This window comes from Pelophylax lessonae (assembly GCF_965119305.1).
Source record: "Pelophylax lessonae genome assembly, chromosome: 2".
Classification (NCBI taxonomy): Eukaryota; Metazoa; Chordata; class Amphibia; order Anura; family Ranidae; genus Pelophylax; species Pelophylax lessonae.
Window position 1 is genome coordinate 541,783,933 of NC_138769.1, and position 26,447 is coordinate 541,810,379.

Below are 26,447 nucleotides of genomic sequence, written 5' to 3' on the forward strand. Positions count from 1 at the left end.
AGAGATACCTTCGATTTGCCATTGCGGAGGATCACTACCAGTTCGTGGCGTTGCCCTTTGGGCTCGCCTCGGCTCCGCGGGTCTTCACCAAGGTGCTTGCACCGGTTCTGGCATTATTGAGAGCCCAGGGCATTTCTGTCCTGGGGTATCTGGACGACATTCTGATTCGGTCTGCGACCAGTCAGGGTCTGGAGAAGGACCTGTCTGTCACGATGCAAACTCTGCAGGAGTTCGGTTGGACGATAAATGTTCCAAAGTCGACTCTGAGTCCGTCGATTCGTCTTCCCTATCTGGGAATGATACTGGACTCGGTGCAGGCGAAGGTCTTCCTGCCGGAAGACAAACTCAGGACTCTTCAGGAGGAAGTCAGGTCCCTCAGGGACGTTCCGAACTCGTCTCTGCGGACGTGTATGAGATGTCTGGGATTGATGGTCTCGGCTTTCGAGGCGATTCCTTTCGCGCAGTTTCACACGCGGGGTCTCCAAGCGGAGATCTTGTCCAAGTGGGACGGGCGACCTCAATCTCTGGATCTTCAGATCTCGTTGAGTCATCGCACCAGGGAAAACCTCCTGTGGTGGCTCCAGTCCCCGTTGGTGTCCGGGGGCAAGTCGTTTCGTCCGATCTCGTGGACGATAATCACCACGGATGCCAGCCTGTCGGGCTGGGGTGGTGTTCTGGGCGTTCTGTCCGCCCAGGGGACCTGGTCGGAGGGGGAGTCTTCCCTCCCGATCAACATTCTGGAATTGCGTGCGATAAGGCTCTGTCTTCATCGCTGGACGGACCGGCTGCAGGGCTGCCCGGTTCGGGTGCAGACGGACAATGCCACGGCGGTGGCCTACATCAACCACCAAGGGGGCACCAGGAGTGCCCGAGCGGCTCGAGAAGTGGCCGACATTCTGTCTTGGGCCGAGACTCATGTCCCGGCGATAACGGCGGTTCACATTCCGGGAGTGGAGAACTGGCAGGCGGACTATCTGAGTCGCCAGACCCTGGATCAGGGGGAATGGTCTCTCCACCCGGCTGTCTTCCAGATGTTGTGCGCGAAGTGGGGTCTTCCAGATGTGGACCTGTTCGCGTCTCGCCTCAACTACAAGGTGAAGAGGTTCGTGGCAAGGACGCGCGACCCTCGGGCGGACGCGTCGGACGCGTTAGTGGCCCCGTGGCATCAGTACAGGCTGATGTACGCGTTTCCACCGATTCAGTTGCTGTCCCGGTTCCTTCGCAGGTTACACTCGGAACGCAGCACGGTGATTCTTGTGGCACCGGACTGGCCTCGCCGGTCCTGGTACGCAGACCTCGTGAATCTGGCGGTCGACGCCCCCTGGCGTCTGCCTCTTCGGGACGATCTACTGTCTCAAGGACCGATTTACCATCCTGCTTTACAGTCGCTGGCTTTGACGGCCTGGCTGTTGAGACCGAGGTCCTGAAGGAGAAGGGTCTCTCTCCAGAGGTTGTTCATACCTTGATCAACGCGAGGAAGTCTTCCTCGGGAAAGGTTTATTACCGTACTTGGAAGGCCTATTTTGCCTGGTGTGAGTCCAGGGGGTTTTCACCCCGCACGTACTCGGTTTCCCGTGTGCTGTCTTTCCTTCAGACGGGTGTCGATCAGCGTTTGGCGCTGGCTACGATAAAGGGTCAGGTGTCTGCGCTGGCCGTTCTGTTTCAACGTCCCGTGGCTTCCAACTCCTTGGTTGGCACTTTTATTCAGGGTGTGCGGCATCTGGTTCCTCCTAGGAGGGATCCCTTGCCCCCTTGGGACTTGAATCTAGTCCTGTCTGTGTTACAACGTGCTCCTTTTGAACAGATCAGGGAGATCTCGTTGTCTATGTTGTCCAAAAAGGTCGCCTTTTTGGTGGCGATCACTTCGGCTCGCAGAGTGTCGGAACTGGCGGCTTTGTCCTGCAAGTCTCCGTACCTGGTTGTTCATTTGGATAAGGTGGTCTTGCGACCTAATCCTTCTTTTCTGCCGAAACGAGTTTCGGAATTCCATCTTAACGAGGATATTGTTTTGCCTTCGTTGTGCACGAAGCCTAAACATCCTAAGGAGGTGAGATTGCATTCTCTGGATGTTGTTCGAGCGATTAGGGTTTACCTTAAATCGACTGAGTCTTTTCGAAAGACGGACTCCTTGTTTGTTCTTCCAGAGGGTCCTCGGAAGGGCATGGCGGCTTCCGCCTCTACCATTGCCAAATGGATCAGGCAGACCATTGAACAGGCTTATGCCTTGCAGGGGAAGGTTCCCCCTGTGCCTGTGAAGGCGCACTCTACTAGATCTCTGAGTACGTCTTGGGCCTGTCGTCATGGGGCTTCTGTAGCCCAGGTGTGTAAGGCGGCGACTTGGTCGACCGTGCACACTTTCACAAAATTCTACAAAGTAGATGTTCAGGCATCGGCGGATGCTTCCTTTGGCCGCAAGGTTCTTAGTGCGGCTGTTCCCTAGGGTCCCTTGTTGGGGACTCCTGGCTGTTGGGATAAGTTTTGTATCCCCTGGTTTTTTGTCTTTTCCTGGGTTGTTGCTCCTGTTGAGCACTTATTTTTGCTGTTGCCCAGCTAGTTCCTTCCTTTGGTAAGGTTCCTTTCTTTGATGTGGAGACTGCGTTGCCTTTCGGCGCGGATGCGTTTCCCACCCCTCATGTTTGCACTGCTTTGGGACGTCCCCATATGTGACGAATATGAAGAGGCGGCGACTGTCGGAGGACGTAAGAGAAAACGGAATTTTTGTAAAATCTTACCTGTAAAATTCCTTTCTCTGAGTCCTCCGACAGTCGCCGCCCCCGCCCCTCTTTTGGGGTTTGTATGTATACTCTACTGCTATTCCACTAAAACTGAGATATGGTTGCAGGAAGTAGGAGGGTATTGACTGAGGGGACCACCCCTTGAGGGTGGGATATGTTAAAGCTTTGTTGTTAACATATTCTGTTGCCTAGCTACTCCTTCGGAGCAAAGTCTAATACCCCATATGTGACGAATATGAAGAGGCGGCGACTGTCGGAGGACTCAGAGAAAGGAATTTTACAGGTAAGATTTTACAAAAATTCCGTTTTTTTTAAAAATTTTTGGCCAATTTGTTTTATGCTACCTATGTTTGGTAAAAAAAATCACAATAAGCATATTTTGATTGGTTTGCGCAAAAGTTATTGCGTTTACTAACAAAGGGAAAGATTTCTATCATTTTTGGTGTGTTTTTTTTTTTTTTTTTTTAACGCGTAATGGCGGCGATCTGCGATTTTTTTTTTTTTTTTTTTTTTTTTTGCGGGACTGCGACATTGCGGCGGACAGATCGGACCCTTGACTGACATTTTTGACACTTTTGGGGGCACCAGTGACATTACTGCAGTAATCAGTGCTATATATATGCACTGTTACTGTAAAAATGACACTGGCAGGGTAGGGGTTAATTTTATTGGAGAGGGAGGGGTTAATGTATGCCTGGTGCTTACTAACGTGTGTGGGGGAAGGTGACTGTGTGACACAAGGACAGATCGAGGGTTCAACTATGCTGAACCCTGCAATCTGACCCTGGCTGTCACTTAGGAGATCCGCCCGCTTGTGTTTACACAAGCAGGTGGATCACCACACTCGATTCCCCGACGATCGAGGAAGAGCAGCGGCGATCGCCGCTGCTCCTCCCCTGGCCCGACTCCCGCTGTGACTGAATACAGCGGGAGCGAGCCTCCAGCGGCGCGCGCGCCGCCGAGAAAGGGGAGTGTCTGGCGACGTAGGTCTACGTCGCCAGACGATAACTAGCCACTTTGCCGCAGTAGGCTCAACGTGAGCAGACGGCAAGTGGTTAATGATAAAATGTATTACATTATATGAAAAAAGTGTGCCAAGCCTCCAGTGCACCGCTGTTGGGAATCAAGACCGTTTAGATCAAATAGTAAGAAAACAGAGAACAAGTTAGTAACTATTTATAAAGCATATTTATTGGGTTTTACATTTTGACCAGATTTTTAGTTTGTGTTAATACTAGGCTTTTTCTGGCATTTTTGTTTACAAGTATAAATCAGAATTTTTTGCTAGAAAATCACTTAGAACCCCCAAATATTATACATTTTTATTTTTTAGCAGAGACCCTAGGGAATAAAATTGCCAATGTTGCAATTTTATATGTCACATGCTATTTGCACAGCGGTTTTGCAAAAGCAGTTTTCTCTTTCGTTCATTGACGGACACAGCTCCTGATCTGCTTAACCATTGGGTTATACTGTCCCCTACAGGAGTAGGATACTAGGCAGAAAAAAAGACTGGCTATGCCTATGGGCAGTCCCAGGGGGGTACTCAGTTTTTTTTCTGCCTAGTCAGCAGTAAGGACCTAGTTCCTTGCTGGGCTCGCTGGTCCTAGCAATTTTTTCTTTTTAGGTAATTTTATTTTTTTTTCCTGGTTTTTTTTTTTTCTTGTGAGATCTAAAATTTAAGTCGGGCGATGGGCTGGATAATCTAAATCCAGTGGTCACCCCAGTGTGGACAGCGAGCACGCACAGACCGCAGCTCCGAGCTAGGTCGGCCGTGACATAGCCCCACCGGATGGTGGCTGGCCTGCGAGTTAAACACCTCACAAGGTCGCATACTACTGGGTCTCAGCTCGAGTCACAGCGTTCCTTCTGACCAACACCCCCCCCCCATTTCGATGGAGAGGAGGTTCTGGAGCAGTGGCTGTCTAGTTCCTGGTATGTTAAGTGGATGTCCCCCCTTTCCCCCTGGAGGGTTTTGGGGTGGATGTGGGCCTCTCCATGGGAAGGTCGGACCCCTGGGTTTCCCTCCTTCCAGTTAGCCCCCCCCCCCCCCCCTCGTCCGTCAGTCTGGTGATCCCTGGGGGCCATATCGGCCCCCCTTCACTGACGCTGGGGGTGTGGGGTGGCCTGTTCCACCTCCTGGGGTAGGGGCAGGGGTGCGCCCCTGGCGACCGGCTGTAGGTGGGGGGGGGGGCTGTACATGGTTGGGGCTTCTGCCAGGGCCCCCCCTTCCTGCCTGTGCTGTTTTTCTGTGGCCATGGGATCCCTCCTGGGGCTGCTATTATGTTGTAGCCTGTGTACTCCATGCACGGCGGCCATGTTTTGCAGTCTGGCGGCCATTCTGCGGTGGTTTGCCATTGAAAATAGCAGTGGCCATGACAGTGGAACCCTCTGTGTGGTGATTTAGGAGGTGGGAGCCCCTCCTCATCCCCTGGTGCTGACTCCTGGATCTTTTCAATTCCTGATCGCGTTCGTGCAGTGCAGATTCTGCAGAGTGCCTTTTTTCTGCAGGGTGGTGAGTCTGATGGGGTCCCCTCCCTCTCTCTACTGAGGATCGATTGATGCTCTGTGGCTGGCAACCAGGTGGGCTGCCAGAGTGGTGGGGTTTGTCCCTTAGCAGGATTTTACTTTTTTTTTGTAGGGTTCCCCTGGTGACTAATGGAGTCTTTGGAGCACATCTCCCCACCTGATCCCCTCTCTGAGGCTGCGGGTCCCATCAATCCTTTGATGCACTGACGGCTGTCCTGGAGTCCCTTTTGTGTCCTGGATTAAGGTGGATTTGGAAGGAGGGGCTGGCAAAAAGCACCCCCCTCACCTTTTCCTGCCTCGTCTGTCTCATCAGATCCGTAATCTGATTCGGCGGTCGCGGATGTGGGTCACCCTGCTGGGTCTGCGACCACCCACCCTGAATCCTCATATAGTGATGAGGATTCCTCCTCTTCTGCAACTGCGTACGAAAAGGCGCTGGTGGACCCACTGATTGTATCTGTGCATGAGACCTTAAAGATGGAGGATGCAGCTGCGACAGAGGCGCAGGTTCCCTTTGGCATTCACAAGCCATCCAGAGCGGAGAAGGTGTTCCCTTTCCCCTCCTATTTTGACAGAATCGTCTCTAAATAGTGGGGATGACCAAAGCGTCCCCTAGGGTCCCTAAGCGATTTGCTATGCGATACCCCTATGAGGAGTCCCTTATTAAGAAGGGGACTGTTCCACTGGTGGTGGACCCTCCGATTTCCACATTAAACAAGGCAACCACGATTCCGGTTGGAAAGTCTCCACCCTTTGAGGACCAGCTGACAGGAAGGCTGAGGCTGTGGCCCTCAGTATGTACACCCTGGCTGGTTTGGCACTAAGGCTGATCTTCACCATCGCCCTGGTGTTGCAGACTCTGACCGACTGGGCTTGGCTTTTGTGCTGTGACCTGGAGGGGGGGGGGGGGGAGTAGCTCCCCCCCCCCCTGACTTTGCGGAGCTTGCGAGCCAGCTGGTCCAAGGGCTGCAGTTTATCTGTGATGCCTCTTTTGGATGCGGCTCCTCTAGTGGCTTGGCTCTCTGTTTCAGCAGTGGTCCTTCGGTGTGTCTTTTGGCTTAAATGCTGGTCTGCGGACCAGACCTCTAAAATGGCTTTGACTAATCTTCCCTTTCAAGGAGATTGCCTGTTTTGTGCTACCCTTGATGACCCCATTAAAGGTCTCACAGGGAGGAAGAGTACCTTTCTTCTGCAGGCTACGAAGGGCAAAGGCCCTCCTTCTCGGCTCATATGTTTTTTGTCCCTCTGGGTCGACGGACAATGGATCGGAGCCCTTCGGGGCCTCCTGGAGTATCCAAGCGAACTTGGTCAGGCAAGTCAAAGACGGACCTCAGCATGAAGGTGTGTCCTCATCCGTATCTGGGGAGGGGGGAGATCTTCGCTGGTTCCTGGACCTGCTGACTCCCCTGGTATAAGCCAAGCGGTCCACGAGGTCATTCGGTCCGGCTACAAGATCAAGTTTCGTTCTTTCCTCCATTGACCTCAAGGACACTTCCCTTTTACATTCCAATATGTGTCGGTCTCCAGTGCTTCCTTCGCTTTGCCGTTGGAGAGGAGCATTATCAGTTTGTGGCGTTACCCTTTTGGTCTCGTCTCTGCTCTTTGGGTCTTCACGAAGTGTTGGCACCGGTGTTAGCATAGTAACGCCAATGGGGAATCACGGTACTGGGCTACTTTCTACAACCTTTTTCTGCGAGCAGAGTCTCCTACTGCTCTGGTGGAAAACCTTGAAATCACCATAGGAGAAATAAGGATGACAGGTCGTCTTTGTGGAGAGAAAAGTGGAAAATCTCCTTTTTTTACCTTTTTTTTGCTTTAAAAAAAAAAAAAAATTGTTTACTTCCAGTCTGGACCGGGAGTGACGACATGATGTCGCTTTGGCCCTCCAAGGCCATGAAGGCAATTAAGGAGACTCTACTCTTTGATCACTTCTGGTACTTACCTGGCCGCAGCATCTGATTATTTCATCAGGCGAATTGGTGGACCCAACAGTAAGCCAGAGAAACACTGATGGGAGTGGGGTCCCCTCCTGCCGCTTCTGAAAGCGTTTCAGCAGCTCATGAGCCGCTCTGGAACAATTTGATGAGAAAGACAGTCGCCATATGTAAAAAACAATACCGGAGTTATGACTGATATCCTTTAGCCATAATCCCATTAAACCACTTCAAAGCTGCAGCATGTATGTATTATACGTATTGCGGTCTTGAAGTGATTAAACCCTCCATGAAAAAAGTAGGCAGCAAACCTTGTGAAACAACTTTAGTTTACAACAGAAATGAAAGGCAAACCATTTTTACATAGATATCAAAACATTATACCATATATGCTCGAGTATAAGCCGAGTTTTTTAGCATGTTTTTTCACGCTGAAAAAGCCCCCATCGGCTTATACTCGCGTCACGGTCTCTCTCACCTTTTCCCCGGTCAGTGCGCATGCGCTGCCGCCGCTCAGGGAAGCCTGTACTCGTTCGGCTATTCCCGGAAGATGGCGCATGCGCAGTGACGTGTTGGCGCCGGGGCGGTACCATTTTTAAATGTAAGGCGGAAAGGTAAGTGAGACTCTTCCGTAGCACTGCAGGTAAAGGTAAGTGAGACTCCTGTACCATGCCCGCAGCACTGCATCTCTTTTGGGTCTCGTGGTGGTCCAGTTGGGTCAAGTAGCTGCTGCATTTCCCACCCTAGGCTTATACTTGAGTCAATACGTTTTCCCAGTTTTTTGTGGTAAAATTGGGTGCTTATATTAATATTATTATTCGGCTTATACGCGAGTATATACGGTAAATACTTTTTTTTTTTTTTTTTTTTTTTTTTTTATATGTGATCACATGCCCTCTGCTCTGGGGGGAAGGGGGTGGGATGTCAGAACAAGTCTGATCATTGGAGGAGAGCATGCGGAGTTCCCAGCACAGCTAGAGAACTTGCCATGCTGTGCTCTTATGCCTAGTTTGGTCAGTTCTTAATAGGAAAGCAGAGGGTTTGGAAGGAATTTTAAAGAGAATCGGATACTTTCTCATACAAGTACATGGTACAGCAGGCACATATCAGGAATATGAAGTGTTGGGTTTACAAAGAAGTAGTTTGTTTTTAAGCTACTAAGCTAGATAATAAACAGCATATTGTACCTTGGGATTAAAGAGGTTGTAAACCGAAAAAACGTTTTTTTTTTTGTTTTTTTTTTTTTTGTTTTTTTTTTTCACCCTGAAAGAGAGACATAATTAGCTAGTATGCATCGCATACTAGCTCATTATCAAATACTTACCTTTAGAATGAGCCCCCGCCGTGCCGCCCGCTCACCTCTATGACGGGCGACATGTCCAGTCGCCCGTCTTCCGGGATCACGGCATCCGGCCATCTGATTGGCCAGAGCCGCGGTGACGTCACTCCCGCGCACGCGCGCGGGAGCCGACGGTCATGGCACGGGGCTCTGAAGGAACGGCACGAGCGGCCGTTCCTTCAGAGCGCATGCGCCAGTGACGTCACTGGCTGCATGTAAGGTAAATATCTCCTAAACGGTGCATGTTTAGGAGATATTTACAGTACCTATAGGTAAGCCTTATCATAGGCTTACCTATAGGTACAACTTGCAGAGGAGGGTTTACTTCCTCTTTAATACCACTGAAAATTCACCACTCCTGCACTCAGGTAAATATTAAGTTGGGTATTGTGCTTGTACCAGCAACTTTGCAGAATTCTAACCATCATGCAATGTTTTATTTATTTCTTTCTGTTCTGCAGGTAGTGCCATACTTTTTTGGCAATCACTCTGATTTTATTTCAATGTACTGAAAACAAAATATGCTGATTCATCAAAGTGCTTTGTTCACAGAATTCGAAATAAACTGTAGAAGGCATAAAAATACGAGGATGGCACATAAAAAAGCAGAATAGACGCCTCAGCAGAATGTAGGAATGTCAATGCTGGAGAATGGGATGTGAATCATTTCTGCTCCGTAGAAACATTCTTCAGGATTTGTTATACTTCCAGCTGGGAATAAAGCAGATGGCTTCTCTACTGCTTTCAAGTTTCACTTACTGCTAATGTGTTGCACATGTAAATAATACTCTGCATGAAAGGTCTATGGGCCAAAGGAGAGGAAGTACTATGACAGCCTGTCTTGCATTGACACATAGCTTTGCTGAAAATTGCATCTCTGTAATGAAGCTCCAATCCTTTTATCTGTGTTTTTCCAACCTTACTTCATGTACCTCTATGAGGAGCTGTCATTACTTATAGCAGACAATGTTGGTGAAGTGTGGCTCTGCACATAATTTTTAAACCCAAATGAGAATTAATGCCTACACTTTACTAGTGCTCTGCTCAAAGTAAAACACCATAACATTTGTTTTATTTAACCACTTCTGGGCTGGAAGGTTTTACCCCCTTAATGACCAAGCCATTTTTTGCAATTTGGCAATACGTGACTTTAATTGGTAATTGCGCAGTCATGCAATGCTATACCCAAACAAAATTTATGTCCCTTTTCCTCACAAATTGAGCTTTCTTTTGGTGTTATTTGATCACCTCTGCGTTTTTTTTATTTTTTTGCTATATAAATGGAAAAAAGGCCGAAAATTGTGAGGAAAAAAAATCACATTTTCTACTTTTTCTTATAAAAAAAATACCCAATAAACTCAATTTTTGTCATACATTTAAGCCAAAATGTATTTAGCTACATGTCTTTGATAAAAAAATCTCAATAGGCGTATATTGGTTCGCGCAAAATTCATAGCGTCTACAAACTATGGTGTATATACTGGAATTTACGCAGCTTTTACTTTGACTGCCCATCTCATTTCTTGAAGAGCTAAAATGGCAGGGCGGTACAAACTAGGGATCGACCGATTATCGGCAAAGCCCATATATCGAGGGCCGATATGCACTTTCCCTGATATATCGGAATCGGCGCCGGAGGTTACCGATATTGCATATATTTTGGCAAGTGCTTGTACCGGAGTGATGTAGCTAGAGGCATCATCCCAGTTTCGGCATCCATAGCTGACGGTCGGCTGTCTTGTAATGACAACCGATGCGGCTGAGAAGCTGCTCGGCTGTCTTTACAAGGAGCGGGAGGAGTCTCCCGTCCCACCCACCGGGAGACCCGGGCAACCAAGCTGTACGGCCCCGAAGACCCGATCAAAGAGGCCTTTGGCTCTGATCGGGTCTCCATGTAAAAACCTGGAAGTGATGTCATGGCATCACTTCCGGGTACTGGCGGCAGATTAAAAAAAATTACCGCATTAAAAACCGCCAAACTTGGCATTTTGAATGCTTTTAAGTGCAGAGGAGGGGTTTGGGGTCTTTTAGACCCACAGATCCCTCCACAAGAGTACCTGTAAAGGGATAAAAAAAAAAACAAAACATTTTTTTAAATGTAAAAAAATATCGGCCGATACCGATATGAATTGGCCAAAATATTGGCAACGAAAAACCGATATCTGTCGATCACTAGTACAAACCCCCCAAATTACCCCTTTTTTGGAAAGTAGACACCCCAAGGAATTTCCTGAGAAGCATGTAGAGCCCATTGAATATTTAACGTTGTCAGAGGTGTTTGAAAAATTACAAAACAAAAAATTAGTTTACACAAAGTTGTCATTGAAATTTTATATAATGCTCACACATACCATGGGTATATGTGGAAATACATTCTGCTGCTTCTCCTAAGTATGGGGAATACCCCATGTGTGAGACTTTTTGGCAGTCTAGCCACGTACAGGACCCCGAAACCAATAACTGCTTTCAGGCTTTCGAAGGCCGTAAATTGGTGATCTCTCTCACTACCTATCACAGTTTTCAAAGGCCATCAAATGCCAAGATAGCCCCCCCCCCTCAAATAACTCCTTTTTGTAAAGTAGACACCCTAAGCTTTGTTTCTGAGAGACATGGTAAGTCCATGGAATACTTTTATATTTTACTTTCTCACTACCGATCACAGTTTCCAAGGCCCTGAAATGTTAAGATAGCACAACCCCCCCCCCCCCCCCCCAATGACCTCATTGTGCAAAGTAGACACTCCAAGCTATTTGCTGAGAGGCATGGTGTTTAATCAGCTCTATGGTCAGCTGGTGGAACCGCCGGCTGCAGTCTCGGGTTACCTGGTGGGACAGGGGAGCTTGAGAAAACCGCAGAAGGGGAGGGGGGACCCCCCCAGTGCTTGTAAAAGCAGTCTAGCGGCTTATCACAACAAACCAACAATTCAGTGCAGAGCACCTGTCTCCTGCGCTCATAGTAGTGTGATCATTTATCCATCTTAGCCACAATCATGCAGCTGCTGAGAACTTCCGACTCGGGATCACTGAATAACTTCGGCCTTGCAGCCCCTTACAAGACCAGGGTAGTCGTAAACCACTGAAAATGAAAAAACAAACACAAGGGTGCACCGGCCTAGTGCATTATCCTCTAAAAAAGGTTTATTCAAATCAAAGGTATAAAAATACAAACTTGTTCTTGTTAAAAGCATATTAAATAGGTACGTTGTCATCAGCATTAAGATCAAAGGCTGTACCGTCCCCTGAAGCTTGAAAGGCTTGCGTGTTTCGAGGCTTAACCTCTTCCTCAGAGCCTAGGATAATTCACTAGGCCGGTGCGCACTTGTGTTTTATTTTTTCATTTTTAACGGCTAATTATCCACTATGATCCCTTTTACATGAAAGCCGACTGCTTGCTGTAAAAAAAAAAAAAAAAAAAACGATATCAATATGATGCCTAAATCTGCAGGCATCATCTTGGTATTACTACTCAAAGTCCTGCGACTTACCAGTACGTTGCTGGTCCTTGTTGGGCATATATTGTAAGGTTCTTTTTTCAATCAATGTGGATGAATAAATCTGTCAGAAAGTAAGTATGCCCACCATTAGACCTCCCAGTATCCACCCACTTCTAATGATGGGCATACATGCAATGTTTTCTTTTTTTTTTTTTTTTTTCCTTCAGCCCATGGGCTGAAGGGGGAAAAAAGAACATCGCAGATTTCTCCATTCGCATCGATCGATGTGAATGAAGAAATCTCTGCAAAGAAAAGTTTTAAAAAATATATGGCGAAGCATAAGGGAGAGCCTCCCTCTGTAACCAACCCCCATCCCCTATGCTTCACCATATATGCTCTTCCTTTTTTAACTGCGATGGTGAAATCACATCACACAGCGCTGCCGTTATTGATTTACGTATATGCTGAGAGCAAACGCTGTCAGAATAAGCAGATCAGTGCTGCAGCTGATGGGCGTACCTGCAAAGCAAGCAATGGTTAACAAAACACAGTAACAATAAAACATCACATTATAATAGCATACAGTACAGTAGCATGGTGGTATCTGAATAGCAAAATATGGTTAACAATGAAAAACCGTAACAATAAAACAGTACAGTAAAAGTAGAAAGAGTAGAAATTAGAGCAAGAACAGAAAATTACCTCAATAAAACGACAACTATTTTTGGCCTTTTTTTATTTTTTAACTTTTTTTTTTTTTTTTGTAACTGTAAAATGTTGCAGGTTAGGGTCTCTCAAAATGCGATCGCCATCTAATATCTTTCTAGACCATGTGTAAAAGTGTGCCCTAGACTGTGACGTGCTTTACCATATACTAATACTCTACTAGTGTGTGTTAGCGATGTTAACAGTCCCCGATGCAGAGACGAGGTTGGCCAGGACAGGAGGGACATAAATAGCGTGTGTCAAATGCCTATATCCGCGTTTTTACAGACACTACATCTTTGGGTAAAGAAATCCAGAAAATGCTTCTCATTCAGCCTACTCACTGCATCTGGATTTTGAATTTGGGCCACAGCACCTTCTGGATACAGAAGGGCTGTGATGATTTCTTCCTGGAATTTTAGGAAGGATTCACTACTTCCTGACGCTTTGTATAGCACATAAGCCTTCAGCAGAGCCAATTGCAATAGGTATACAGACACTTTTTTTTTTTTTTTGTACCAGCGTCTGGCCTTACGGGAAATTAAGTATGGTGCCATCATCTGGTCGTTGAAGTCCACCCCTCCCATGTTAAGGTTGTATTCGTGGAAACAGAGGGGCTTCTCAACAGCACCCGTCGCCGTTGCAATTTGGACTGTTGTATCTGTGTGAATAGAGGGCAGAACGAAAACATTCCACATGTGTCCCCTTCACTGCAAAAAATGTATTAAACTTCAAGCAGGCTCTCTCCCCCCGTCTATGTTGGGAATCTACAAGCCGTTAGGTGGAGCCCCAGTGATTAGGTCGCACGGTGCCACATGTGCCAATTCCAAATTCAAAAAGGTGACTAAAATGTGTAATAATTGTCCACGTATAAATGGTACCCCTTTCCAAATAAGGGTGACGCCAACTCTCAAACAATCTTGCCGCTGCCCCCCATGTAGTCTGGGCAGTTGGGGGGGGGGCTCCACATTGCTATCTCTTCCCTCGTAAATCCGGAAACTACATGTATAGCCTGTTGCCCTGTCACAGAGCTTATACATCTTGACCCCTTATCTGGCACGCTTGCTGGGCAGAAACTGTTTGAAAGCAAGGCAGCCAGTCATATCCGGGGTCACCCCGAGGACAAAAGAGTTCATTGTCATTGAAGTACATGAACCGCAAGATTTGCTTGTATCTAGTCCTGGCCATGGCAGCAGAGAACATGGGCATATGATGAATTGGGTCAGTGGACCAATATGAGGAGGGATAGACACAGAATGGTTTTAAATTCGGAAACCGTGATACGTTTACTTGCGAATTCTCTGGCAAGGGTCAAATTTTGATTTGCGGCGATGAATTGATCGGCATATAAATTGTTTTGGTCCACAATACTTTAGATCTGTACAGATCTTCTGTGAAAAACGGCTCATAACAATCAAGGGAAGTAAAATTGGCTATTTCCACCTGAATCCTGGGTTGGCCAGTTTGGCGGGGGGGGGGGGGGGGGGCTAAATGCAGGTGCTGGCAGGTGTCAGGGCTGATCCTGCTAACGCTGCGTTTTGTTAACCCTAAACTATTGGGGATGCTAGTATAGTTCTGATCAGATCAAAGATATTGATCCGTTCAGACACTATACTAGTAATGAAGGTGTTTAGTGTGTGTGTGACACTGGCAATCAAAGGGTTAATATTTATTACTAAATATGCAGAGGGGATCTGACTCTATTCTGGGTTGACCCTAACCAACGTTAACGCAAACTGATGTCACATGTGAAACTAATACAGTGATCAGAAAAAAGATCTGTACACTATAAAAGTGACCCTGTAACAGGGCAATGAAGGGGTTAAATGGGGTTGATCAACCTATGTGGGACAGAAACGAACTACCACTAACTGTGTCTTACACTAACGGAAGTCACAAGTGACACTAATACAGTGATCCGGTAATTTATCTATATACTGTATATAGTGTACACTGTGACAGGGAGTGAAAGGGTTAACTGGGGTGATCAGGGGGTTAAATGTGTGCGCTTGTGTACTCACGGTTGATGCTCTGTCCTCTCACGCTGGAACCGAAAAGGGCTCCAGAAGAAGAGATTGCGTCATTTCCTATGCCTGTGTTTACATTACACAGGCACATGACATTCTGCAATTGGTCAGAACCGATCACCAGGTCCAAGCCAAAAATCATTGGCCTGGACCTGATGACTGATCGGTTCTGAACCGAATCAGCACATCGCCCCACGCGACCGTAGGCCCCCTAGCCTCAGTAAACGTGCGGCGGGTGGTCGGCAACTGGTTAAAGAGCAGTGTTGGGCACCAAGTCACTACTAATGCTCAAGTAGACAATACCTGCAAAACCGAATGACAGGAGAAAAAGGCGCTCATGTAAACCATTATTACAGAATTTAAAGAGTATCTTACATGATCACTGGTAATGTACTTCCTGAAGCTTGTGTTGTGTAGCTTCCTTTTTGTTGCCTTTACCAGGTATCTTTGGACTTGCAAAAGAAGCTTGTGATTTAGCATTGGCTTTTTCATATATGGTTTTCGCTATATGACTGTTCCAGTTACCAGTATGGGGAAGTATTGTCCTTAAGTTATTGGTAGAGAATGACAGGCCGCAATAAAAAAATAGCAGACATTATAATCTTTCTACACTCAAAGTTGTGTGTGTATATGTATGTGTATATATTTGCACTGTTTCACTTGTACTCTAATGTCCATAGCAATGAATAGAATTGCAGAATGCATGTGCTGACCAAGCAGGGAAGATGTACTAGGTAGTGATATCTTACTAGATTGGGGACAGGTAAGTAAAGGACTTTAGGGGGGGGGGGGGGGGCTAGAGTAAGGGTTGCTTTGATTTGTGTAACAGAATATACTGTATAATAGAATAATTGTCTATTACTACTGCATTAATCTGCATATTCTGCAACAGAATATATACTGTATAATAGAATTGTCTATTACTACTGCATTAATATATTATAAATTACTGTTTGTTTTGATTTTCTTATCAGTTTTTCCCGCAGGCGCTTGTACAGTATTTTGGTTGCTTTTTCTTTGTATATACCGTATATACTTGAGTATAAGCCGACCCGAATATAAGCAAAGGCACACAAAAAAATGGGAAAACGTATTGACTCGAGTAGCCTAGGGTGAGAGAGGCAGCAGCTACTGGTAAATTTCAAAAATAAAAATGGATACCAATATATTTACACTAATTGAGGCATCAGTAGGTTAAATGTTACTGCTGGCGGGTAATGCTGGTGGTTACTGCTGGCGGGTGGCAAGGTTCAGGAATGCTTTGTATGGGGTGCAAGGTTCAGGAATCGGGTAAACTGCAAAGACACCAATTAGTTGAATATTGCACACCTATCTTAAAATCTTGATTTAGCAGCACACAGGAGCCGAGGGAAGAATGGCGGCATCAGATGGAACATAGAGTGCAGCCTACAGCAATCTGGGGGTATCCACAAGGAGAGTAATTGGAGCTGTCAAGTTCAAAAAACGGATGTCAGGTGTGGGTGGGGCCGGTATGCGGGGCTCCACCCCTTTGTTCCGTGCATAGACAAACAGTAGCTGGGCGGGGTGGAAGGGGGCGGGACTGATTGTAACTGCTGTATGTGCATCCACAGCAGTGCATAATTCAGGTTTCATATACACCACTGTGGGTGCACATACTATAGTTACAATTGGTCCTGCCTCCTGCCACCTTCCTCCCCGACCACCTGCTTCTTGTCTATTCATGGAACAAAAGGGGCGGACCCCTGTATACCGGCCCCGCCCACACCCAACATCAATGCTCTCCTTGTGGCTGCCCCGGATCGCCCACCAATCACTGAATGCTGTATAAATGTTACTGAGGTATGTGATCAGAACCCCACCCCCCCCCCCCCCCCCCCCCATAAAAAATGTGCTGAAAAAGTCGGCTTATACATGAGTATATACGGTATGTGGTTTTATTGCAGCTTTGTTATAGGTGTATGTTTTTATATATATGTATACTTTTTCTTTTAGGGAGGAACATTGATAGCTGTGGGCCTTGGAGTTGCAGCTGCAGCTTTTGCAGGTACGCATATTTTAACATTTTGTGTTTTACTTCCCCTTTTGGTAAGTGAGATTTTAAAGGGAAAAGCCTACTCCCATCAACCATTTCTCCTAAAGAAAACCTACTCTCATGGTGGTGGGTGACTGAAGAATTCAAATTGAAGCGAAAAGTCTGTACAGTGGCAAAAATAATCATTTGATTCCCCTGCAGACTTTGTAAGTTTGCTCGCTTACAAAGAAATACAAGGTCTAAAATCTTTATCATAGGTGTATTTTTAAATGATACAAACACAATTTTGACCAAAAATCCAGAAAAAACACACAACACATGTTATAAATTGAGTTGCAGTTCAGTGAGCAAAATAAGTATTTGTTTCCCTACCAACCAACAATACTTCTGGCTCCCACAGACTGGCTACAGTATGTGCTCATGTGATACACAGATAAGTCCGGTCAATTTAAAAAAGGTGCACTTAACGAAAATTCGCTATGTCTATAAAAGACGCCTGTCCACTGAATCTTTCTTCTATTCAAACCTCACCATCATGGGCAAGACCAAGGAGCTGTCAAAGGACGTCAGGAATGGGATTGTAGGCCTGCACAAGGCTGGAATGGGCTACAAGACCGTCGGCAAGAAGCTTGGTGAGAAGGTGACAACTGTTGTAGCGATTATTCGCAAATGGAAGAAATACATAACCATCAATCGCCCTCGGCCTGGAGCTTCATGCAAGATTTGGCCTCATGGGGTAAGGATGTGTGGGATCAGCCCAGAATTACATGGGAGGAGCTTGTGAATGATCGTAAGGCAGTTGGGACCACAGTCAGCAAACAAACCATTGGTAACACAATACGCCACCATGGATTGAAATCCTGCAGTGCCGGTCCCCTCCTCAAGAAGGCACATGTACAAGCCTGTCTAAAATGTTTTCCAATGAACATCTAAATGATTTAGAGAAGGATTGGGAGAAAGTGATGTGGTCAGGTGAGACCAAAATTGAGCTCTTTCGCATTAACTCAACTCGCCGTGCTTAAGGGAAGAAAATACGGACTATGACCCTAGTAACACCACCCCTACAGTCAAGCATAGAGGTGGAAATATTATGCTTTGGGGTTGTTTCTCTGCTAAAGGTGCAGGTTGACTTTGCCACAATAAGGGGCCAATGAACGGGGCCATGTGTTGTAAAATCTTGGATGAGAACCTTCTTCCCTCAGACAAATTGCTGAAGATGGGTTGTGAATGGGTCATCCAGTATGACAATGACCCAAAACATACTACCAAGGCAACAAAGGAGAGGCTCCAGAAGAAGTACATTAAGGTTATGAAGTAGCCTAGCCAGTCTCCAGACCATTTATGGAGGAAGCTGAAACTTCGAGTTGCAAGCGACTGGCAAGAAACCTTAAGGATTTAGAGAAGATCTGTAAAGAGTGGACCAAAATTCCTACTGAGATGTGTGCAAACCTGGTAACCTACTACAAGAAATGTCCTACCTCTGTGCTTGCCAGCATAGGTTTTTCCACAAAGTACTTTAGTCATGTTTTGCTTTGGGTTCAAATTTCGACTCCATGAAAGGCAACTCCATTTATAACATTTAGTTCACACTGGGGCGACCTGTGAGGCGACCTGGTCGCCTCACAGGTCGCCGTAGGTCGCCTTCCATAGAGAAGCTGTGGACCCGTTCTAATAGGAGTGACACAAGTCGCTCCACAAGTCGCTCCGACTTAGAAAAAGGGTCCGGAGCTTCTTTGGGACGACCTGGAGCGACTGTCATAGACCTCAATGTTATGAAGTCCGTGCCGGCCTTATATTGTGTTTTTTTTCTGTGTAAATTAAATATAAGTAAATAAACAAATAAATACAAGTTGAGCTAAGTGAAATAAACCTAAAAATGTCCAATAATGAGATTAAAGTCCCCAAACATAGGTTGATAAATCCTTAGGTACAAATTAAGTCAATTGAGTAATAAGATGCAGGAATCCGCATCTGATGAGTATTCTGCTTACCAGAAATAGATGAATAAATGGCATATGTATTAATCTCCGCCGCATATAATGTACATATGAAGAATTAGTGCGATAATGACGTCAAAACTCACTCAGATGAAGGTGTTTCAACCATATTAGATGACAAACATGAAATGAAGAAAAAAACGCAATAGCGTAAAACCCCCCAAAAAATTAAAAACTAATACACTCCAAAATTGATGTAAGAATTTTGATTTCTTGATGTAAGAAAAAATTAATTGAAAAATCCACACACAGTGTAGAAATGAAAAAACTTTTGGATAGGTTAAAAACATATATTAAAATAGAAGTAAACACCACTGTGTTGAGTGTGGATGTATATAAATACTCCTTACCAAAAATGAGAAGAAGTGTGCACATAAGAAACTCCAGCAGGTAAGTGAAGTGAAGGGCAATGGGTAAGAATCCACATCCGGTGAAGAAAAAAGAAGGAAGGACACTCACCCCCATCACCACACCCCCAATACATATGCTCCTTACCAGAAACAAGTAAGGAATTCACTTGCTCTCGGGGTAAACCAAATATGAGAAGAGGTGTGCACATGGGGAACTCCAGCAGATACGTAAGGGGAAGGACAATAGGTAAGAATCCACATCCAGTGAAGGGAGAAAGGAAGGACACTCACCCCGATCAAAGAAACACAATAAATATACTCCTTCCCAGATATAAGTAAGGAATTCGCTTGGACTCAGGGCAAACTGTTGATCGGTGAATCAAAGGCACCCAGCGGTCACAAGAGTTAATCACCACCGGTGTGACACGTATGGACCAATGGACTCCGCAATCATAAACAAAGAGGGGAGAAAGCCATAGCATAAAACCAAACAAATTTTAATAAAAAGACCAAAAATTACACTCCCATGTAAGAGGAGAACAAAACGCCTTGAGTAATGAAAGAGCAGGAGCCGCCGGCCAGACTGCTTACCGCCGGCCAGACGGCTTACCGCCTGCACTTCCTGGTAGCAAAGGGGTGACGTCAGCTTGCCGTGACCCGCCGCGTTTCGTCAGTGATGACGTTATCAAGAGTGGTCTTGATAACGTCATCTTAGGAGCGACCAATAAATACGGCTTTTTTTTTTTTTGGCTACCTGTGTTTTGGGTTAGTGTTGCCTTTTAAGCATCAGTGTGGCTCAGAATGTCATTTAGAATTGAGTTTTTAAAAAAATTAAACCGATATCTAACCAGACAACCCCTTAACAACAATTTTGATAACCACCTTTAATTCCAAATTGTATAAACAGCTCTTTGTAAAGAAAAGGAGTTTAACCCAATGCTGTTGTTCACCAGGCCCTGTTACTTGCCATCTGCAAAGGAGCAGATCACCTTTTTGCTTTAGGCTTGATGTCTTTTAAGAGGCAATTAGATCACATCCTGCATCAGATTTAATGCAGTCAAATCTGCTCTTACACATGCTGCTTTTAGGGTTCTTTACGTCAATCAAGCAGTTCACCTCCTGTGTGACCTGCTTCGACTGTTCTGTTGAGCTTGGTGTGAAGATACTCTGCACTGCCCCATAAAGACACCAGTCACACCTGAGTTTGAGAGATATTACAATATTAAATCGAAGTCTAGCACACTTACAGTCGGGTCCATAAATATTGGGACATCGACACAATTCTAATCTTTTTGGCTCTATACACCACCACAATGTATTTGAAATGAAACAAACAAGATGTGCTTTAATTTGAGGGTATTTACATCCAAATCAGGTGAATGGTGTAGGAATTACAAAAGTTTGTATATGTGCCTCCCACTTTTTAAGGGACCAAAAGTAATGGGACAGATTAACAATCATAAATCAAACTTTCACTTTTTAAAACTTGGGTTGCAAATCCTTTGCAGTCAATTACAGCCTGAAGTCTGGAACGCATAGACATCACCAGATGCTGGGTTTCATCCCTGGTGATGCTCTGCCAGGCCTCTACTGCAACTGTCTTCTTTGGGCATTTTCCCTTCAGTTTTGTCTTCAGCAAGTGAAATGCATGTTCAATCGGATTCAGGTCAGGTGATTGACTTGGCCATTGCATAACATTCCACTTCTTTCCCTTAAAACTCTTTGGTTGCTTTCCCAGTATGCTTCGGGTCATTGTCCATCTGCACTGTGAAGCGTCGTCCAATGAGTTCTGACGCATTTGGCTGAATATGAGCAGATAATATTGCCCGAAACACTTCAGAATTCATCCTGCTGCTTTTGTCAGCAGTCACATCATCAATAAATACAAGAGAACCAGTTCCATTGGCAGCCATACATGCCCACGTCATGACACTAACACCACCATGCTTCACTGATGAGGTGGTATGCTTTGGATCATGAGCAGTTCCTTTCCTTCTCCATACTCTTCTCTTCCCATCACTCTGGTACAAGTTGATTTTGGTCTCATCTGTCCATATACTGTTGTTCCAGAACTGTGAAGGCTTTTTTAGATGTTGTTTGGCAAACTCTAATCTGACCTTCCTGTTTTTGAGGCTCACCAATGGCTTGCATCTTGTGGTGAACCCTCTTTATTCACTTTGGTGAAGTCTTCTCTTGATTGTTGACTTTGACACACATACACCTACCTCCTGGAGAGTGTTCTTGATCTGGCCAACTGTTGTGAAGAGTGTTTTCTTCACCAGGGAAAGAATTCTTCGGTCATCAACCACAGTTGTTTTCAGTCGTCTTCCGGGTCTTTTGGTGTTGCTGAGCTCACCGGTGCCTTTTCTTTTTAAGGATGTTCCAAATAGTTGATTTAGCCACACCTAATGTTTTTGCTATGGGTTTGTTTTGTTTTTTCAGCCTATATGATTGCTTGTTTCACTGATAGTGACAGCTCTTTGGATCTCATATTGAGAGTTGACAGCAACGGACTCCTAATGCAAATAGCACACTTGAAATGAACTCTGAACCTTTTTATCTGTTCCTTGTAAATGGGATAATGAGGGAATAACACACACCTGGCCATGGAACAGCTGAGCAGCCAATTGTCCCATTACTTTTGGTCCCTTTTAGGCTCCTTTCACACACTCCGTCCGTTTTTCTCAGCGGGGGATCGAGCTGCCGATCCCCCGCTGAGCAGCAGGAGGATAGCTGTGCCTCCGCGCTGTGTGTGGAGACACAGCTAACAGTTCCCCATGCATCTCTATGGGGGAAATCGGATGTCCGTTCTCACCCGATCCCATCCGATCCGCTGGACGGATGGAAAATAGGGTTTCCATCCGTCCAGATTTTACGGATCGGATCGGATCGGATGTCAGCGGACATGTCTCCGCTGACATCCGATGCCCCATAGGAATGCATGGGGGGACCGTTCAGATCCGCCAAAAAAACGGACAGGCGGATCTGAATGGTCCGCCTGTGTGAAAGGGGCCTTTAAAGGTGGGAGGCGCATATACAAACTGTTGTAATTCCTACACCTTTCACCTGATTTGGATGTAAATACCCTCAAATTAAAGCTTAAAGTTTGCAGTTAAAGTACATCGTGTTTGTTTCATTTCAAATCCATTGTGGTGGTGTATAGAGCCAAAAAGATTTGAATTGTGTTGATGTCCCAGTATTTATGGACCTGACTGTAAGTGTGCTAGACTTTGATTTAATATTGTGATATCTCTCAAACTCAGGTGTGACTGGTGTCTTTATGGAGCAGTGCAGAGAATCTTTACACCAAGCTCAACAGATTTTGGATGTAAATACCCTTAAATTTAAAGCTGAAAGTGTGCAGTTAAAGCACATCTTGTTTGTTTCATTTCAAATCCATTATAGAGCCAAAAAGGTTACAATTGTATCGATGTCCCAATATTTATGGACCTTACTGTATAATACACTATATTGTCAAAAGTATTGGGACCCCTGCCTTTACACGCACATGAACTTTATTGGCATCCCAGTCTTAGTCCATAGGGTTTTAATATTGAGTTGGTAATAGCTTCAACTTTAATGGGAAGGCTGTCCAAGGTTTAGGAGTGTGTCTATGGGAATGTTTGACCATTCTTCCAGAAGCGCATTTTGTGAAGTCTGGCACTGATGTTGGATGGGAAGGCCTGGCTCACAGTCTCTGCTCTAATTCATCCCAAAGGTGTTCTTTCAGGTTGAGGTCAGGACTCAAAAAGAATTTTGTACAAAAAATGTGTATAATGTATGTCCAGCCTAAGACTGGGATGCCATTAAAGTTTACGTGCATGTAAAGGCAGGCATCCCAATACTTTTGACAATATAGTGTACATCTGTATACTATATTTAGCTCTACTTACGGGGTTTAAGCAGAGCACGAACACCTAAGAGTTGGAGGTTAGTGACCCATTATCCTTTCTTTGGACATAATGTCCTTAGAGTTTAGTAAAATTAGAAAATTGTAAGTAAGAATAAATCTGACCACATTATCAAGCTCAAGCTTGCAATAAACATTTCAGATTGACTGTGCAATCTCCTTTTTTAGATTTACCAAAACCCAGTAATAGGAGGACCTACCTAAACAACCCATAAACAGTACCTGCAACCTAGTAAGAGGTACTGTAGTAGTGAACACCACCATCTAGCCCACTAACTCGCCATATGTGGCATGGATCAGTATACCTTTAAAAAAATACAAAGTGAAAAAAATGAATATGGGGAAGAACCCATATGAAAGAAGGTACCTAGGTGATCCAAGTAGTATAACTAGAAAGTACTTCATTTTGATTAAATTAAATTCATGAAAAATTACATTACATAGAGAAATTCAATACCTCCACCAATCGCCATATAAAAATGACAACCTTGTCAAAATATAAAAACAGAGTCCAACCTCATAACACTTAACCCTTTAATGGTAAATATCTTAGTTGGATCTCACTTGGCAGTACTCAAACTGATTCCACTGCTGAAAAAGCAATGTGCATAGATTGCAGGTAAGGAGGGTGCATACTGAGCACAGCATGGGAGATACTAACTAAGGCATTTAGACAATAGTTACACATGTATGAGACTGTTTGGAAGGGGCAACCCTCATACAAGTCATTGCAGTCAGTGAAACAAACAGCTGATTGATGAAACTGTGATATTGCAAACCCAGGCTTTAGGTTGGATGGTGTGTTCAAAGTGATGGCTGAATCAACGTGTATCTAAGTGACAACAATGTATCACAATGATGGATAGATGTCAATACAGTCAGGCTGTGTATTCCATCATAGGGATCTAAAATGACCAAAAACCTTGGATCTTATGGTGCCAAAAGCCCACCTTGTGTCCAGTGGCTGCCATGGGCCCCAGGTAAGGATTAAACTGAAATTTCACCTTATAGAAACAAGGTATCCATTCAACAATGAGGTAGAAGGTTAGGCACAATGGTGAGAGAGTAGACACAATTACTGCGTGTACCACCGGAGTGATCCCGGCTGGATAACACTGTGGTATCTCAAACAAGGGACACTGGCACGCAAGGGTGAAGCCTTAGTTCAGTCTCCATGCATGGAGGCTAAGGGAAGGGTCTTGGCGTACTCATTGGTTGGTGTTATCAACTCGTTGAGACCGGTCTTTGTTTATCCGATCTACCATTCTTGTGTTGCTCTTATATCACTCATATAGGGCGATCCACTTTGCAGCCTCTGAGACAAGAAGCCGTCCCATCTCCTAAAATATGCACTACATAATTGCTGGTAGACCCAAAGGCGATTGTCCAGTCAGATTGTAACGAGCTTTAGTCCCATGGCAAGCAGCCTGCGGTGCTACTTTTGTGAGTCAGATGTCTTCTAAGAACTTGTCCACCCCTTACTATGAAATAGGGGTGTAAATGGTTACCCCAGAATTACATGGCCATATTATAGAAGCGTGCCTAAGGGATCCAAATACATCCGTCTCCCCAAAGTAGCTAACAATACAATGTCCCATAAATCCAATAGAAGCCAATTAAATTAATCTACATATATGCTTTTGTTTTTTAATACTTGTAAATGTATTTTTTCGGCTTCTGTTGGATTTATGTTACATTAGATTGTGAGCTCCTTTGTGGTAGAAAGACTGATGTATTTGGATTCCTCAGGCACACTTCTATAATGTAGCCATGTAATTCTGAGGTGAGCACTCACATCCTCATTTCATAGTTGGGTGCACATGTTTTTAGAAACAGAAATATGGGAAGAACAAATAATGCAGCTAATACCCTGCGTGTAGAGACTGATGGGCTGGGGACTGATTCCCAGTGAAAAGCAGATTGGTGAGTAAGGCTCCATGTACACGGGACGTTGTTAAAAGTCCCTTTGAATGCTGTAATTTTTAGGACGTTTGAAACGTCCGTTCGGTCGCGTTTGTACCCGCGTTTAGCGGGCGTTTAGCGCCGTTTGCAGGTGTTTGCGTTTAGAAGCGTTCCTAGAGGTCAAAAAAATTATTCCCCTTTAAAATGGAAAAACGCGAACGCTAAACGCGGGTCATCACGTTCAGACGCGTTCGGACGCGTTCGGACGCTTTTGTGCGTTTGAAACGCCGGGAAACACACGTTCGAACGCAAATAATTGCGTTCTAAAAACAGTCCCTGAACGCAACTGCCTGCAAATGACTGTAAACGACCTGGTGTACATGGACAGATAAGATAAAATGTAGGTGGGTTCAGGGGCTTCTGAAAAAAACGCCTAACTGCTCCTAAACGGCCATTTCCAGCGTCCCGTGTACATGGAGCCTAACACAGAGATGAGAGTGCAATAAGGAACAAAATTAGTTCATGAAGTTTGGAGGTCCCTGCCTGAAGCCTCATTGATAAAAGTGTGTACTTAAATGAGACAAAACGAAGTCTGGAATCACATTTTTAAAAATAATAGTTTAAGGTGATCTCTGGACAAAAAAAAATAAAAACCTTCTTCAAATCCTCTTTTTGGAAGACCTCAGAAATTCTTTTTACTTGCATCCTACTTTTCAACATATATCCATGATTGTCTGCCCTGTGATTTTATGATTTTATCAGGACACTAATCCATTTGTTTTCAGCAATCAGTGGAAATGGTTGGCTGGCTACTATGTGTTTTTCTGTACACGTTGGTTACCTAGGCAGACTACATTTCCCATGACCCCTCTGGCTGCCTGCATTTTGTAGGTGGGCTCTATAGGGATGGCTAACTAACAATAGGCAGTGCTATGGGTGGAGTAAAAACTCCCCTGTCATTGCTGCAGCATATTGACAGGGAGGTTAGTAGAGCTGTATACTCTTCTATTGCCAGCATTTTTCTGTAAGTTCAGCCCTGGCAACAAATGTTTGCACAGCCCAGATCTGGCTTCAGTGTACAATACCTGATTTTTTTTTTTAATTTGCAATTGTGTTAAATAGTGACATGGAAAGACTGCTAATCTGCTTCTTTGTAGGGAAATGTAAGCAATGTGTGTTGGTAGTCAACACAGTGTTGTACTCCTCTTTAGGGCAAAATGGCAACCAGAGCCAAGGATTGCAGAGTAACATAGGGTAACCAGAGCCAAGGATTGCAGAGTAACATAGGGTAACCAGAGCCAAGGATTGCAGAGTAACATAGGGTAGAGTTTGAAGAGGACAGTTGTGCTGGGCGTGAAGGTGCTGTGTAGACCCAGTGCTGTGATCCTGGTAAAGCGTGACCAATGTGTGTAGCATCCTAACAAGGAGGTAGGCTGGAAGAATGATAATTGTATGGGAGTTTTTTTTTTTTTTTTTGACCAGACTTCAGGGATACAAATGGTCTACAACATGGGTGTCCAACCTTTTGGCTTCTCTGGGCCACATTGAGTGTAGAGAAATTTTCTCGGGCCG

The 26,447-nt window shown here is 45.1% G+C and overlaps 1 protein-coding gene across 1 annotated transcript in view; it reads left to right on the plus strand.

Annotated features, from left to right (window-relative positions):
* Positions 1 to 26,447, plus strand: part of DNAJC15 (DnaJ heat shock protein family (Hsp40) member C15) — a 93,306-nt gene that overhangs the window by 22,906 nt on the left and 43,953 nt on the right. The window contains exon 2 of the mRNA XM_082245943.1: positions 16,677 to 16,728. Coding sequence (XP_082102069.1) covers positions 16,677 to 16,728 — 52 coding nt within the window. The remainder of the gene's footprint in view (positions 1 to 16,676; positions 16,729 to 26,447) is intronic.